Raw genomic sequence first — 17,131 nt, 5'->3', positions numbered from 1 at the left:
CGCCTCCCGGGTTGAAAGTTACTGTAGCGATTGGGAGAGTTCCCATTTTGTTTCACGTGATAGCGGTTGGGAGAGTTCCCATTTTGTTTCGCGAGATCTTTAAGGCCCAGAGTCAAAGCTTTCTGAGTTGGGCGGCCTTGTTTCTGTTGTGCTAATGGACATTTTGTATGCCCAGTCTTTGATGCCATTTCCTAACGATCAGTCCACTTCAGAAATCCAAACTTCTCTCTTCCACGAGTAAACACTAGTCTGTAAAAAGGATCTGGTGGCAGATGTCTCTTTCCTCTCTCCTCCTGTTAGACCTTGGAATTTCTGTCTTTTCTCTGCCTCTTGTCAGCTCCCCAGTGCTAAGCTCCCCTTGCATCCAGGATCAGAGGCATTAGGTGAGACAGAATTGGAGGTGGCCTCCCCTGCCAGTCCTTGCCTGGGAGGCCAAATGCCTCAACCCCACACTAGAAACCACTAGGCCCACATGACACACTTCCTTTTTTCCCCACAGACCCCAGTGGAAGTAAGCAAGGATGATCCTGGTGAAGTAATGCAGCTCTGAAGCTCACCTGACCAGCTGTACAGTTCCTGTTGTTGGTTTCGCATAAAGTAATTGCACATTATTTTGTCATATTTTATGTTAAGAAGTTACTGCACTTTTTAAGATGCATGAAGGCTTAGTATTCTGTTAGCTTGTAACAGGGAGACAGAGGGTGGGGAAGTAGTTAAGTGAATGGGAGACAATTGGGTCCTTCTGCTACATGGTCTCTAAGACTGGCATTAAGATACGTAGTTCGGCCCGACACGATGGCTCACACGTGTAATCGCAGCACTTTGAGAGGCCAAGGCAGGTGGATCATCTAGGGCCAGGAGTTCAAGACCAGCCTGACCAACATGGTGAAACCCCATCTTTACTAAAAATACAAAAAATTAGCTAGGGCGTGGTGTGGTGGCACATGTCTGTAGTCCCAGCTACTCGGGAGGCAGCAGTTGCAGTAAGCTGAGATCGGGCCACTGCACTCCAGCCTGGGCGACAGAGAGACTCAGTCTCAAAAGAAAAAAAAAAAAAGAACCCTAAGCTTATACCATGTGGAGTAAGGACCTCATTTTTAATATTAGGGTTAGATACTAAAGTATAATTATCCTAATCCTTAAAATAACCTTCCGAAGCTATCAGCCTCATCTTACAGAATGGCAAAAATGAAGTTGAGGGACATATGTATCTTGCCAACACACACAGCCCTGGGCTGCAGAGTCAAGATTAAGATCCAGGCCTTCTGCCTTCATACTTTCATGTGCCAAGGAAAAGAGCCAGATAAGACTGTGGGATATCCAAGATCTTGCTGTTTAAATGTTCCCCTCACCTGAAAACCCAAGTTAGGCCGGGTGTGGTGGCTCACACCTGTAATCCCAGCACTTCGGGAGGCCGAGGCAGGCATATTACTTGAGGTCAGGAGTTCAAGACCTGCCTGGCCAACATGGTGAAGCCCCGTCTCTACTAAAAATACAAAAATTTGCCAGGTGTGGTGGCGGGTACCTGTAATCCCAGCTACTTGGGAGGCTGAGGCAGAATTGCTTGAACCTGGGAGGTTGAGGTTACAGTGAGCCGAGATTGCGCCACTGCACTCCAGCCTGGGTGACAAAGCAAGACCTTGTCTCAAAAAAAAAAAAAAAGAAAAGAAAAGAAAAAAACAAAAAAGAAAGTTGCCTGATAATTCTTTTTCATGACTACTGAAAAGATGGGAGCCTGAGAGAGACCTAACAGGAGTAAATACTTTAAAAACAAATTGTATGGAACTGTACCCACTCTGAGGATGACTGATACAGTTCCAATATTCTAAAGAAGTGTACCTTTTCCAACAAAGCAGATCTTTTGTTTGCATAGAAAACATTTTATTTTTGGAAGTTTGCTTAACTATTTGTAAGTGGCTCTTTGCAATGAATGGATTACCTTTTTTTAATGGAAAGAAAATAAATTCAAAGTCTATAAGCAAAACTTTAGTAATTTCTGACTCTAGGTTTCTAGCATCTTCTATTTCTTATGTGATTTAGACTCAACACTTTCCAGTGAGTTAAGTACTTACATCCTCTGGCTGTATAGCTGTGCCCATTTGCCTCATAATACATTTTTTTTCAGACAGTCTCATTCTGTCACCCAGGATAGAGTGCAGAGGTGCAATCTCGGCTCACTGCAACCCCCACCTCCCAGGTTCAAGTGATTCTCATGCCTCAGCCCCCTGAATAGCAGGGATTACAATGCACACCACATTTTTGTATTTTTAGTAGAGACGGGGTTTTGCCATGTTGACCAGGCTGGTCTCAAACTCCCAGCCTCAAGTGATCCACCTGCTTCTACCTCCCGAAGTGCTGCGATTACAGGTATGAGCCACTGTGCCCAGCCTGCCTCATGTACATTTCTAAGGACTCCTCTTCTCAGCTATCTCAAGCTGTTTTTATCATAAGAGACAGGACCCGGCTCATTTTGACAAGAGGAACCATATACCCAGCTGTGTCCTCCCTCCATTTCAGTAAACTTCCAAAACTTGAGCCACTAAAATAGATTCCATTCCTCTGACCACCTAACAGTTCTCCTAACATGGGTGTCAGAGAGAACAGTTCTTTAAGCTGGTAGGGGGAGAGAAGCACTATCATGTTAGAGCAGACATGAATGTGTAAGGGAGAACAAGCAGAGGAGTGTGTGCAAGAGGCAAACCCTGTCTCTGAAGTATGACGAGTATACTGAGGTTTCTAGCTGGAAAAATGTTCAGGGTGATGAGTTAAAGAATATCTCAAAGTTTTAATCAATAAATGCAAACCAACAAAAATATGAGTAAAATATTTTTAATGCCTACAATTTCTTATATACATAAATTGCAAAACTTTCACCTGTATATGCAAAAGTATATTCTCTTGCAGGTCAACAGCACCAGAAAACAAGCTAAGCTACCTAAAAAATTTTTTAACTTGATTTGTCCATTATGTAAAAGACAGGATGGATTTAATAACTCCAAAGAAATCTCTATCTCACTCTTAATCATACACTAAACGTCTGAATATTTAATCACATCCACTCAGAAAATAAATAGTAGTCTAATATATTCAATACATTGAAAATAAAACAACCAGTCTCTCTTCATATATTTATTCTCTTTCCAAACATGTTTTGGTCTCCTGCTATATCTCAGAAATTTACTAATAGCTGCTTTAAGTTACAAAATACAAAACAATTTATTTCTTAGAGAAAATCTTGGGGATTATATTAAAAATGAAAATTTGAGTTCCCACATCCGTCTTTTGAGACGGAGTCTCACTCTGTCACCCAGGCTGGAGTGCAGTGGCACTATCTTGGTTCACTGCAACCTCCGCCTCCTGGGTTCAAGCGATTCTCTTGCCTCAGCCTCCCCAGTAGCTGGGATTACAGGTGCGTGCCACCACACCCGGCTAATTTTTAAATTTTTAGTAGAGATGGGGTCTCACCATCTTGGCCAGGCTGGTCTCGAACTCCTGGTCTCCAGTGATCCGCCCACCTTGGCCTCCCAAAGTGCTGGGATTACAGGCTTGAGCCACCAGGCGCCCGGCCAGACTTACTTTTTTGTTAACGGTCTTTGAACGGTCTTTGAACCTTTTCACGGCACACATGTAAGGCTGCCTGTGACATGTGGTACCCTGGCCTCCAACTGGACATAACTGCATTTATAGTTTAGAGAAAATACAAAGTTCTGAAAGTAGCCTTAAAAGAAGTGCTCTTTGCTTTGACATACCAATATCAAAAGCAAGTGGGACTGTGCAATCAGAGCCATGAGTTTTATGAAAACTACTTTCCTTTCACATCGTGTTAGAAAATGCCACACCCATCATCATGTAACATTATTACAATCATGAAATATGACTACATTCGTGATTAACATTACCCAAAAGGCACATCTTCAAATGTTGAATTAAGAAAATCCAAAAATTAAAACAGTAGAGAATACATTAAAAATCAAGCATTTAATTTGTAAACCTTAATGAAATAACAGCCTACTCCAGTTTCTTCAAAGGTTTGTGAGCTTTTTATAAGAGTGGTCAGGAAGTGCAGAAGAACAACATGGAAGACAGGATTTGGAAACAAGTCCAAAATTTAAAAGACTTAACCTTTTTTTTTCTTTTAAATGAGACACAGAAGTGCTCTTTTATAATGTTGATGCAAATCAACATTTATATTACAGAAATGCACTCAGAAGTAACAGACACACAAGGTTAAAACCTGATTCTTCCCACTAAGTTCTGGAAATTTATTCTAATATAATGGTGCCTTTCTGTACAAAGAACTGTACCATATCATAAATTTACTACTAGTAAATTTTAAGCCACCAGAAATCTTTCAGCTGTGACAAGCACTTGATTGTAATGACAGATTTCAGAGTCTGAATATTGAAAAATATATATATCCAATAAAAAATTTTTGAAGGGGGAATAAAAGCACATAAATGGCAGCAGAGGAATTGGTGTTCTAAGCCTGTTTTATTACATGGGACATCACACTACCCTTAATTTCACTGAAGGTATCTGAGATGGGTGAGATAAAATCAATAGGATTTTCTGCTACCATTGTAACAGTTCTATATGTAGTTACAAAGGGTGTCATTCCTAGTGATGATGACACCTTTCATGGGATTCAACTTAAAAATTAAATCCTTGCACTTTCAAAGTTTGAAACTCAATTCAAAATGAGTCAGTCGTAAAAGCCTGGCTCATATGGTCCCATTAAGGGAGGCTAAAAATGGTAATCTATAATACCCAAACTTGAAGAATAAAGACTTTATGGATAAAAAGGAATAAACCAAAACATTTGGGCCGTTGAAGTATAAGGGCCTGTTGTAGAACAATCCCTTCTACTTCCTAATCTCCCCCATACAATGGCTTAAGATAGCCAGAATGTTTATTGTAGAACGTTTATTATTCCTACAAGCTTATGTCTCACTTCCCCCAAGCCTCCGCACTTACAGTCAAGGACAAATGCTCTCTAGCATCATATCTCATTTTCTGTTGCTGACAGTTCTTGAGACTTGGCTTCCTTCCAGCCTGATCCTAAGTCAGCCTGACTGGAACTACTTGGACTTGAAGCTTAAGGGATATTAAGTCTATATTTATGACTTTAAAAAGGGTGAAAATGAGTTTCCACAGCTCAGTAAAATAACGGTAACAAGGAACATCCCTTCCTACCTGGGGAAAAAAATCTCTTCACAGTGCATAGTTTGAAATCAAAGTGCAATATGGGCAAAAAGAGAAGGTGGTGCTCTCGATACCATAAATTTAGTTTTTGGTTTTCTGCCATTAATATTTGCTAACAAATTCAAGCTAAAAAATGAAGTCATTAATGTCACGAGGTACGGGGGCACCTTGGGATTTCAAAATATTTTTATGATGGGGGAGGAGAGGAGGGGGGAGCCTCACATGTTACTTCCTTATTTTATAAACTATTACTCTTTCAAATCTAATGTTTGAATAAAATATTTTTTCTTCAATATAAAAATGAACTTTTTTAGATAAAAATCAATCAGCACAGTGACTTTGTCTATCTTACACTAAAGCCAACATAACAGTAAATCTGAAAGGAAAATTTAGAAAACAATATTATACTGTTATAACCTGTATTTTAACTTGAAAATTTTTTCATTAATTCTAGCCACCTAAATTAATAAGTAAGAATGCTCAGCATCCAATCCATGAATACAGAATTTATTCTACTTTGTACTTCAAAGTCACAGGATGACATCATATGATAGTTATAAATTCTACTCTACATTTTCAAGTTCTCAATCCATAGATTAGGACAAGTCACTTTATTGCTGGCAACATTCATGGAAGGTCCAGGTTTCTCATAAAAAGACTAAGTTTGATTGGGAGCAGGGCAGTGCCCTACTCACAGATCAGCAGAATTATAGAAATCAAGAGACAACCTTTTTTTTCCTTTCAAAGTAGCAAAGGAACAATAAAAGATTGGCTGACTGGTGACTGGCCCCACATAAGAGTGCATAGCTCATCAGGATCAAGGCTGGCATCTGTGAACAGTTAACTTCATAAGAGCACATGTGGGCATTATATCATCTGCATTACAGATTTCACCCTGGAAAATATCTGAAAATATTTTATGCTCAAATGACAGCCTGCAAATGACAGTATGCATTCCTTCTCCTTGAGTACCCAAGTATAAATCTAAAATGATAAGGGGACTTCTTCAGTCTGAAGGCAGGAAATCCTTGCAGCAGAGCAGCTCTAGAATTTCACAAAAATAAAAGCAGCAGCTAACGCCTCTTCAGCTTCTTGGCCCTTCGACGTTGCATTTCTTCTTCTTCACGTCTCATTTCCTCTAAGTCCTCTTGCATACCTAGTCTTAAGCTGCCAAAGAATTTTTAAAGGGTATTTGTCAATATACATGAGATGATCAGTTTCCTTAAAAAGAATGAAATTTTCAACTGGGAGCTCACATAGATTGTGCTGATGCTGTCAAAATGCTTCAAGGCTTTACCACTGAAAACAAACTAGCAGGGATATTTTTTTACCAGGGACCACAGACCCAAATTGTAGTGGGAAAAAGAACTCACACACCACAAAAACCTTAGTATTTCCATTAAAATAATAAAATATAAGTTTATCTCAATAGCTTTTAAAAATAAACAGCAAGAAGCATTTATTCATTAACATTCTATTCTTGTTCTCTTCCAACACTTTAGTTTGAAATTTTATGGGCAAGAGGGAGAAAAAGATTTAGTATTCTGGCTTGAGGCTGAGGTGAATTATTTACCTATAATAACACTATGGCTGGGCACGGTGGCTCATGCCTGTAATCCCAGCACTTTGGGAGGCCGAGCCAGGCGGATCACCTGAGGTCAGGAGTTTGAGACCAGCCTGGCCAACATATAGTGAAACCCTGTCTCTACTAAAAATTACAAATATTAGCTGGGCGTGGTAGCGCACACCTGTAGTCCCAGCTACTTGGGAAGCTGAGGCAGAAGAACTGCTTGAACCCGGGAGGCGGGGGTTGCAGTGAGCTGCAATCATGCCACCGCACTCCAGCCTCGGCGACAGAGTCTTAGACCCCGTCTCTTAAAAAAAAAAACGAACCACTATAAACAAAGTAATTACTTTTTACCCCAGTGGAGAAATTATCATTAGCTTACTATCAGATAGCCAAACAGAAATCAGAGGAAATATAATATACCTATATCCCTGAGGCCAGCAATGTTACAGGTTACCAAGATTGAGATGTGTCTGATGCAGAAAGAAAAGCAAGAATTTGCTACAACAGGATTAGGGAAAGCGTCTAACATTTACTGTGTATCCACACATGTGAGGCACTACACTAGGCACCTTGTACACATGTCTTAATCCTCGTAATACTTAAATGGGTAAAACAGTATATTCTCATTTTACAGAAGAAAATAGGCTGGGCGTGGTGGCTCACATTTATAATCCCAACACTTTGGGAGGCTAAGGCAGGAGGATTGCTTAAGCCCAGGACTTTGGGACCAGCCTGGATAGCAAAGCAAGACCCCATCTCTTAAAAACAAACAAAAAAACCAGTGACGGTCCAGTGCAGTGGCTCATGCCTGTAATCCCAGCACTGTGGGAGGCTGAGATGGGAGGATCACTTGAGGCCAGGAGTTTGAGACTAGCCTGGTCAACATAGTGAGACCCCATCTCTGCTAAAAAACAAAAAAACAAAAACCAGTGAAAAAACAGAACTGTTAAGGAGTTTGTCTAAGGCCCTACAGCTAGTAAACAGGATTGGACTCCAGAATTCTCTGGCCCAAAGCCCCAGTTCCCAATGATGCAACTGTAGCTATAAGCAGCAAGGAATTTTTAGGACATTTTTGCACAAGTGTGTTAAATTTTATGCTTACCTCTTTGCTTCTTCCTTCTGCTGCTCTTTCCAACTACTTTCCATGTAACGTAAGGCATAATCACTTTCATCTTTGTATCTGACAAAAGGAAATCAAAATGATAAAAAGAGAAAACTTCAATTTTCAAAAGGAACTACGTCCTCTCATTTAAAAAATCAGTATCTCCTTTAAAACTAAATCAAGCACACATTTAGAATTACTCCTTGCTTGGCAGCGAGTGACGGGAGTGGAGGATGGATAAAGGTAGGTTTCTGAAGTAAAGACAAGTTTTAGATAAGCCCTTCTTACCCTCAGAGGGCAACTATTCTGAAGCTAATGTTCATGAAGGTACCAATCCTACAGTGCTTCTTCAACTCACTCACCTACATTTACTTGATAATTTATATTAAAATTTGAAAGCACAGTATATATGAAAATTATTTTATATATAATAATCTAATTTGAGCTTCATGACCATCATGAGGTGGGGAAAGACTTTAGACCAGAGGAAACTGAAGCAGATAGGTTAACGGACCAAGAACATACAGCTTGTTCTTTCAAGAGCCAATCTACTTCTACTACACTAAGCTGCTTCAATCTCACTAAATATGTATCTTGTAACAATGTAAAAGGGTTATTTTTTGTTCCTCATGCAAATAACTACAGAAACTATTTTGAATTAAATATAAAATATTTAGTGCTACAAGAGTACATTTATTTAAAATAACAATCACACAAGGGTTCCTAATTAAGAATTATATTCAGTGCCTCTACTATTAGTTTATTACCCCATGACATGAATTATTTAAAATAAAAAACGGATGTCATAGTTATCTGAATCTTCTTTAGTCTTACTTTTTTCGGTCATAACCAAAAATTTCTCTAATGTGCTTGGATATTTCTTCCTGAGGCTCTCCTTCATCTTCGATAAAATCTTCCATTTCAGAGTCGTATTCATCATCATCATCTTCCTCTTCATATTCTCGCTGCCTTTTGTAACCAGTAGGGAAGGGAAGCCTTTGAGGACCTAAGAAACCATAAAGAATATTACAACTTAAAATAGTTCCAATGCAGTTCTATGTAAACTGAAATTGTGAGTCATGATTAAGATGGTATCCTTAAAAACCAAAGCAAGCAGGCTGACCCTTAGCACGGAGTCATCATCCTTGCTGTGTCATGGTATCCAGGAGGAACAGCACTCTTGTTTTATCCCAGGGCTTATCAGAAATGTCTTGTTACATTTTCTAGCTTAGTAATGCCAATATTTCTGAATTTATAAGATCAGTAAAATTTCTTTTTTTTTTTTTGAGACAGAGTTTCACTCGTTGCCTAGGCTGGAGTGCAATGGTGCAATCTCGGCTTACTGCAACCTCTGCCTCCCAGGTTCAAGCAGTTCCAGTTCTCCTGCCTCAGCCTCCCGAGTAGCTGGGATTATAGGCATGTGCCACCACGCCTGGCTAATTTTGTATTTTTAGTAGAGATGGGGTTTCTCCATGTTGGTCAGGCTGGTCTCAAACTCCCAACCTCAGGTGATCTGCCTGCCTTGGACTCCCAAAGTGCTGGGATTACAGGCGTGAGCCACCGCACCCGGCCAAGATCAGTAAAATTTCTAAAAATAATACAGTTTACAAACCTCCACAGAATCATTAACTTTTGCCAAGTAAAGACCAAAAGTAGCAGCTACCATCTACTATAATCACAATTTCATTTAAAAATTTAAAGTTGAATGAAGTATGAATGATTCTCAGGATTATATTGTTCAAACTGAGTAAGTTTGTAGGAAAAACTCACTACGTCATCCTTATTTTTGTCATTCTGCCAAAAGACTGATAAAAACTTTGCATTTTTTTTTATCAAATGCTTTGATTAAGACAGGCATTGATCAACAGCCCAGCATCTGGGAACAACTACTTTCTAGTTTTTGATTACAGACACTTCTTTTGTTCTTCTACGGTTATTATAATATGCATGGCTTGTCTCCCTAGCTTAGTTTCTCAACCTTAGCTCAATGACATTTCGGACCAGATAATTCTTTGTTGTCAGGGGGCTATCCCATGCACTGTCAGCAGCATCCCTGTCCTCTATTCAGTAGATGCCAGTGGCATCCCCCATAGCCCCAGTTGTGACGATTGCCAAAAGTCCCCTGGAGGGCAAAACTGCCCTTGTTAAGAATCAATGGTCTAGCTTAACTAGGAAATTTAAAACAAGTAATTCAATCGTTGGTTCCTTTTTATATTCTCCATGGAGCCTAACAAGTGCTTTAATAAATGCCTATTAGCATAAAGCAAGTATGACCTAGCAGCTAGCAGGTGCCACCAATGATCACATACCTTGGGACAGTAGATTCCTGAAGGATCAGTGTTTAGGACCTTGATACTAACCATTATAACAAGCAGAAACACAAGTACAATCTAAAAACAGTTCCTAGCACATAATGGGTGCCCAAGAAATATCTGCTGAATAAGCTTTCAATTACACTCTGATCCTTGAAGACAAGTCTCTTTAGTCCTCAGGAAAAAGTAGATTAATTCATCCATTGTAGCATGCATATATAAGTCACGTACATTCACCCTGAATGTTCACAAATCACAAAGCTAAGTTTATCACACTTGGGGACGTTTCAAGGGTGAACACAGAGATCCTAGACAAGTCTCTTTCTAAAGACCTTTCCAAGCCATGATCATTAAAGGAACTCTCAGCAGGGCATAGTGACTCATGCCTACAATCCTAGCAGTTTGGGAAGCTGAGGAAGGCGGATCTCTGAGCCTAGGAGTTAGAAACGAGTATAGGTAACGTATTGAGACCCCATCTCTATAAAAAATAAAAAGTTAGCCAGGCATGGTGGCACACGCCTATAGTCCCAGCTACTTGGGAAGCTAAGGTGGGAGAACTGCTTGAGCCTGTGACTGACCCTGTCTCAAAAACAAAAAAAAAGGAACTCTCAACCACAGGGCAGATAAAACATCATGATTCTATCAAAACTACAGTACATTAAAGGACAGCATATGAGGGGTTCACAGGGTCCCTGATAATATAAAAACTCTTTCCAATTTCCTAATGCCAAATATATACTCTTTAGGGTGAGGGGAAATTTTACCTTGGGCAGATCTGTAGCCAGATAGGGGAGGCTTCATTCCATTCATCTGTCCATTGCTGGACCGGCTAATGATATTCTTGGAAGAAATTGTTTCGGAGACAACAGTGCACTTAGGCTTTATTGTGGGACCTGAGCTACTAATTGTTCGCCCAGGTCTCAAGCTGCTCACTGGTCTTCCTGGGACTGAACTACTGATAGTCCGTCCAGCTGGAACTGAGCCACTTACGGATCTCCCAGGGCCACTGACAGACCGCCCAGTGGGGCCTGAGCCACTCAGTGGTCGTCGAAGTTCATGTGGACTGCTCACAGGTCGGCCAGGGCCACGAGAGCTGCCCAAGGGTCTTGCAGAACTACCTGAACCACTGATGGGTTGCCCAGGGCCACTTGAGCTGCTTGCAGGTTGTCCAGGGCCACAGGTACCACTGACTGTCCGCCTAGAGGGATTTGAGTCATTGGTTGGCTTCTTGGACCCATTGATTGATCGCTCAGGTCCTGAGCTGGAGCTGCCATTCTGGCGCTTAGGCACAGGGCCAGAACTAACTGTGGGTCGAGCAACCCCTGTGCTGGGCTGCCCAGGGGCTGAGCTAGAGCTGCTGCCTGGCTGCCTGACACCTGGACTCTTAGCCTTATTGTGTGGCGTGACCATGGGCCCAGGCCTGGAATGGCTAGGATGGGATGGAGATTTTTTGGCTTTGTGCTCAATAGCAGATTTCTGAGTCCTGCTAGCAGGAGTCTTTGGGACACTTGGTGAAGAGGTGCTGGAATGAGGCTTTCCAGCTCCATTGAAAACAGGTCTGTCGTGGCCCTCACGAAGTGAGAGTTGGGAGCTATTGCCAGATCCTGCCTTGACCCTCTCTCCTGGCATGGATTTTGATGAAGACCAAGCAAGGTGTTTCTCATTGGCCATGCTGGGTCTTGATTTCTTTTCAGCATGAGGAAGGGGCATTCCTTTGGAAGAAGGATGCCTGTCTCCAGAACCTTTGCTTAGTTTTGTGCCCACACTTTCTTTCTGAGAGGGTGCCTTTTTGGACACAGTTGGAGGTAGTTTTCCATCTGTCTCAAGTTTTTTTCTCCGATGCTTTCGTTCAAGGAATTCTCGCTCCCTAAGTTCTTCTGCAGTCATAGGTCGCTCTTCTGATTTCTTCACTACCTTGATTTCCACTGGTTCAAACTGCTTTTTCTCAGCCAGCCTGAGTAAATCAGTGAAGTTCATAGGTGGTGGGGCACTTTTAAGGGGGACCTTTGGTTTGCTTTCAACTTTGGGAGGTTCTTGCTCTTCCTCATACTCCTGCTCAGACTCTGCGTGATTGTACTCAAGGAATTCATTCTCTTCTTCCATTTCATACTCTCGGTCGGTTCCTTGGCTGGTATGGCTTTCTGTTGCCTGCCTCTTCTTTGACTTTTCCTCAATAGGAATCCCATTGTAACCATGGAAATTATCCTTTGTCCTCTTGGCCATAGCTCTTGCTTTCTTGTCATGTTTGAGCTCAATTCGCTTTTTCACTAGTTCCTCTTTTCTCCTTTTCTCCTCTAAGGCTAAAAGGGACAAAACAAGAATATGTTATTATTTCGAGATCTCCAGATTGCTCAAGTGAAAATACAATGTTCAGGTTACAGTTTGAAGACATCTAGGAATCAAATGAGGAAGTCATTTAACAACTATCAAATGAGTCATCTTTACATAATGAGTGGGAGACATATGGGTTTTTCTGTATGACTAAAGCAAGTGGGAGACTTAGTTTTCAGCTTTAAATATAGAAAATACTTCAAACCAAATATATTACCAAGTTAAAAGAACATTAGTATCCACTTAGCAGTTGTTATTAATTACGATTCAATGAATACTTAAACATACTGAATCAGTTTCTTTGTATCTGCATGAAGAACTATTTGAGATAAAGACTTTAAAACTTATCTCTAGTTTAGCCTTTTAGATAGCATTCTGTTAATAAAAATTAAAACACAAAATGGGTAGAAACACTTTCAGAACCAAAGTTAAAGAATGGAGTTCTTATTGGGGATTTACTATGGCCAATTAGAAGACATGGCTACTAACCCCCAAAAATCTGCTACTTCAAGGGGAGAAAAAAAGAAAACGTTTATACAAATGATCGAGATAACATATGTAAAGCCATGAATACAGTCAGTTAACCTGGACACACACACACACACACATACACACACACACACACACATACATACACCCTCCCAAATCTGTTGACCTGTTATGTTTTTATAAACAGCCACTGGTTTAGTACAAGCTAGATGTGAAGATGGAAGACTTTAAAATTGAGAAAAAGGCTATAGATACATACCTTTTCGTCTAAGCTCCTCTTCTTTCCTTTTAAGAAAAGCTTGTACAGCTGCTGATTGGACACCTTTAACTTTTGGGTCTTTTTTTGGAGGCCCCACTGCCAAACTATACCTTTTCTAAAAACAAAAACAGTAAAAGTTACAAGCAATTCAACTTTTAAAATATATTATTAGGTATAAGGCACTGTGCCAGGTAATAAGAGGTATAAATGTTAACTGTGAAACCTATTCTGAATAACTGAGAGATCATATAACCCATAGTAAAGCTTAGCTATAAAATTTCAGACTAAATATTTATTATGTATGATGATTTTTGGGTACAAAGTTTCTATGTAACATTCCAAAATAATGCATAAATGAACAATTCACAGAAGCATTGTTTTCAGGCTATTTTCCAAAAAAGTACCTGGACTGGGTAACTAAATGAAATCACCACCTAGAAGAATCAATTATTTGTGTTTTAAAATTCTGATTTAGGCTGGGCTCAGGGGCTCACACCTGTAATCTCAACACTTTGGGATGCTGAGGCGGGTGAATCATGAGGTCTGGAGTTCAAGATGAGCCTGGCCAACATGGTGAAACCCTATCTCTACTAAAAACACAAAAAATTAACTGGGCATAGTGGCAGGTGCCTGTAATCCCAGCTATTTGGGAGGCTGAGGCATGAGAATTGCTTGAACCCAGGAGGCAGAGGTTGCAGTGAGCCAAGATCCTGCCACTGTACGCCAGCCCAGATGACAGAGAAGACTCCGTCTCAAAAAAAAAAATTCTGATTTAGGCCAGGTGCAGTGGCTCACACCTATAATCCCAACACTTTGGGAGGCTGAGGCGGGCAGATTACCTGTGGTCAGGAGTTGGCAACCAGCCTGGCCAACATAGTGAAACTCCATGTCTACTAAAAATACAAAAAGTAGCTGGGCGTGGTGGCGCACACCTATAATCCCAGCTGCTTTGGCGGCTGAGGCAGGAGAATGGCTTTAACACAGGAGGCAGAGGTTGCAGTGAGCCGACATTGCACCATTGCACTCCAGGCTGGCGACAGAGCAAAACTGTCTCAATCAATCAATCAATCAATCAATCAGTAAGTAAATGTATAAAATTCTGAGTTTAAAAATAGCCTGCCGGCCGGGCGCAGTGTCTCAAGCCTGTAATCCCAGCACTTTGGGAGGCCGAGATGGGCGGATCACGAGGTCAGGAGATCGAGACCATCCTGGCTAACACGGTGAAACCCCGTCTCTACTAAGAAATACAAAAAAATAGCCGGGCGAGGTGGCAGCGCCTGTAGTCCCAGCTACTCGGGAGGCTGAGGCCGGAGAATGGCGTGAACCCGGGAGGCGGAGCTTGCAGTGAGCTGAGATCTGGCCACTGCACTCCAGCCTGGGCGACAGAGCGAGACTCCGTCTCAAAAAATAAATAAATAAATAAATAAATAAAAATAGCCTGCCTTAGAATGAAGCACTTCGAAGTCCAACTTTTCAAACAAACAGAAAAAACTACTCCTCACAACTATTTTCTCTCCTGACTATTCCAGATGATTTTCTAGTAGGGACTCATAGCTACGTGTGTTATTTCACCTAGAACGTGGAAACATTGAAGTTTTACTTTGACCACACACAAAGACTAGGGGCAAGCCACAGTAAAAAAGCATTTCAAAAAATCTATGCAATAAAGGCCCAATTCCCGGCAACCTTTAACTGTAGCTCTTATGTTCAGTAAATGTTAATTTGCCTCACAAACTCTTTTTCAGACAGGTTCCTATAACACCCCAAAAATGCTCAAATTATCCTGGCACAGATGAAGCCTCTGGACCTCAGTTTTTATAGAACTGCATCAAGAAAATACTAAACTCAAGTAATATTAATTTGAACTACAAAAGGAAAAATATTTCCACTTTATAAGTACCTATTATGAGAGAAATATGATGAACATAGAGCTAAAATAAATTCAGACCAGGGATGATTCACCTCTAGGACCATTCCAAATTAAATCCAGGAAATGAAATTTTTAAAGTATCCTCCTTTTTTTTGTTTTGTTAGGTAGATGCATTCTCATCGAATGTACCTGTTGCTGTGGCTAGCAGAAAAAGAAACATGTCCAAGAACAAATTAAGACAACTTAGGAACCAAAAAACTATTCCCAAATATGTATGAAATTCTTGGAGGAAAACCAAAAGATATGTGCTTACTCTACGGCTGCCAAATACGACATATCTTGAAACAGGCTGGAAGTTCTGAGTAAATTAGTCTGCCAACGAAGCAGCTAGCCAAGGAAGCAAGCTCTAATCCAACCTGAAAATCTTGCATGATGGCAATGCTGAGAAGTGACATATCCCTAATAGAGAGAAATCCCAAGACAGCATCCAGATTTCTTTCCCAGTCACCTTGGCTAGGCCACAATCAGATCCTTTAAAGTCCGTATCTTTGTAAATTTAATTTTAGACTCTTTCCATAGTGGATAGGGGCTCAATATTTAAAGGAGAAAAAGGAGAAGGAAAGGGAGAGGAGAAAGAGAATACTAACTAGATATATATAAAATTGTCCTTGTTTACAAGAAAAGAACCATAAACACAGGTCTTAATCACAAGCAGCTTACATTTTCATTGTGGAAAGGGCACCATGAATATGATTCAAATTAAGACATACAAAAACTTGTAAGCAGAGGCACACACTCAGTCTACTCCATCCCATTAATGGATTTGGAAGCAGAGGAAGTGGATTTTTTTTTCACCAACACTTAAGATTTTCCTGGCCAGTCGCAGTGGCTTATGTCCGTAATCCTAGCACTTTGGGAGGCTGAGGTGGGAGGATCGCTTGAGCCCAAGAGTTAAGAGCCCAGCCTGGGCAACATGGTGAGAACTCATCTCTTTAAAAAAAGAAAAAAAAAGGCTGGGTGCAGTGGCTCACACCTATAATCCCAGAACTTTGGGAGGCTGAGGCAGGTGGATCACAAGGTCAGGAGATCGAGACCATCCTGGCCAACATGGTAAAACCCCATCTCTACAAAAAATACAAAAATTAGCTGGGCATGGTGGTGCCTGCCTATAAACCCAGCTACTTGGGAGGCTGAAGCAGGAGAATTGCTTGAACCAGGGAGTCAGAGGCTGCAGTGAGCCAAAATCATGCCACTGCACTCCAGCCTGGCGACAGAGCAAGACTCCGTCTCAATAAACAAAAAACAAAAATTTCCTGTCCCTGTCCATTATATAGCTCATAGAGTTATAAAGCCCCATACAAATTAAAGCCCCATACAAGGTTTTCCCCAAGAAAAATGCAAATACATATATTAGCCTTACTTATTTAAAACAGGACTGGTTTGCTGTCCAAATAACCCAGCACTGAGCACTATCTAACATGATTTTGGGATAGATATCTTTTGTCTTAACCTGGGACTGCAAGAGATAGAAAGTGGGATATGACAAACCAAAAAGCTGCTCTTGACTGAATACTGGTATCCAAAAGGGAAAACATCAGTGTCAATGGGACATAATTAAATGCAGTGTTTATTAGCAAGCTTCAGTCATTTGCATACTACCTTTATGATTTTTGCCTTTGTGGTATACTACCCCTACTATTACTTACTAATTTAAAAAAATATACAGAGTTGGCCGGGTGCGGTGGTTCATGCCTGTAATCCCAGTACTTTGGGAGGACAAGGCGGGCAGATCACTTAATGTCAGGAGTTCGAGACCAGCCTGGCCTCGAACTCTGGTGAAACCCCATCTCCACTAAAAGTACAAAAAGTAGCCAGGCATGGTGGCTCATGCCTGTAGTCCCAGCTACTTGGGAGGCTGAGGCACAAGAATCACTTGAACCTGGGAAGCAGAGGTTGCAGTGAGCCAAGATCACGCCACTGCACTCCAGCCTGGACA

The 17,131-nt window shown here is 40.9% G+C and overlaps 1 protein-coding gene and 1 long non-coding RNA gene across 2 annotated transcripts in view; one reads left to right on the top strand and one right to left on the bottom strand.

Annotated features, from left to right (window-relative positions):
- Positions 1-611, top strand: part of LOC105537687 — a 4,423-nt gene extending 3,812 nt beyond the window's left edge. Inside the window, exon 4 of the long non-coding RNA XR_001005761.1 lies at positions 500-611. This is a non-coding gene — a long non-coding RNA (uncharacterized LOC105537687). The remainder of the gene's footprint in view (positions 1-499) is intronic.
- A 2,202-nt stretch (positions 612-2,813) lies between these two features.
- SPTY2D1 (SPT2, Suppressor of Ty, domain containing 1 (S. cerevisiae)) overlaps positions 2,814-17,131 on the bottom strand; it is a 28,378-nt gene continuing 14,060 nt past the window's right edge. The window contains exons 2-6 of the mRNA XM_011977338.1: positions 13,266-13,380; positions 10,951-12,486; positions 8,709-8,880; positions 7,875-7,952; positions 2,814-6,369 (exon numbers count right to left, since the gene is read on the bottom strand). Coding sequence (XP_011832728.1) covers positions 6,276-6,369; positions 7,875-7,952; positions 8,709-8,880; positions 10,951-12,486; positions 13,266-13,380 — 1,995 coding nt within the window. The 3' untranslated portion in view covers positions 2,814-6,275. The remainder of the gene's footprint in view (positions 6,370-7,874; positions 7,953-8,708; positions 8,881-10,950; positions 12,487-13,265; positions 13,381-17,131) is intronic.

The sequence above is a fragment of the Mandrillus leucophaeus genome, unplaced genomic scaffold, assembly GCF_000951045.1.
Source record: "Mandrillus leucophaeus isolate KB7577 unplaced genomic scaffold, Mleu.le_1.0 Scaffold1025, whole genome shotgun sequence".
Taxonomy (NCBI): Eukaryota; Metazoa; Chordata; class Mammalia; order Primates; family Cercopithecidae; genus Mandrillus; species Mandrillus leucophaeus.
Note: the sequence above shows the minus strand (reverse complement) of the source record. Positions and strands in the feature narration are given on the sequence as shown.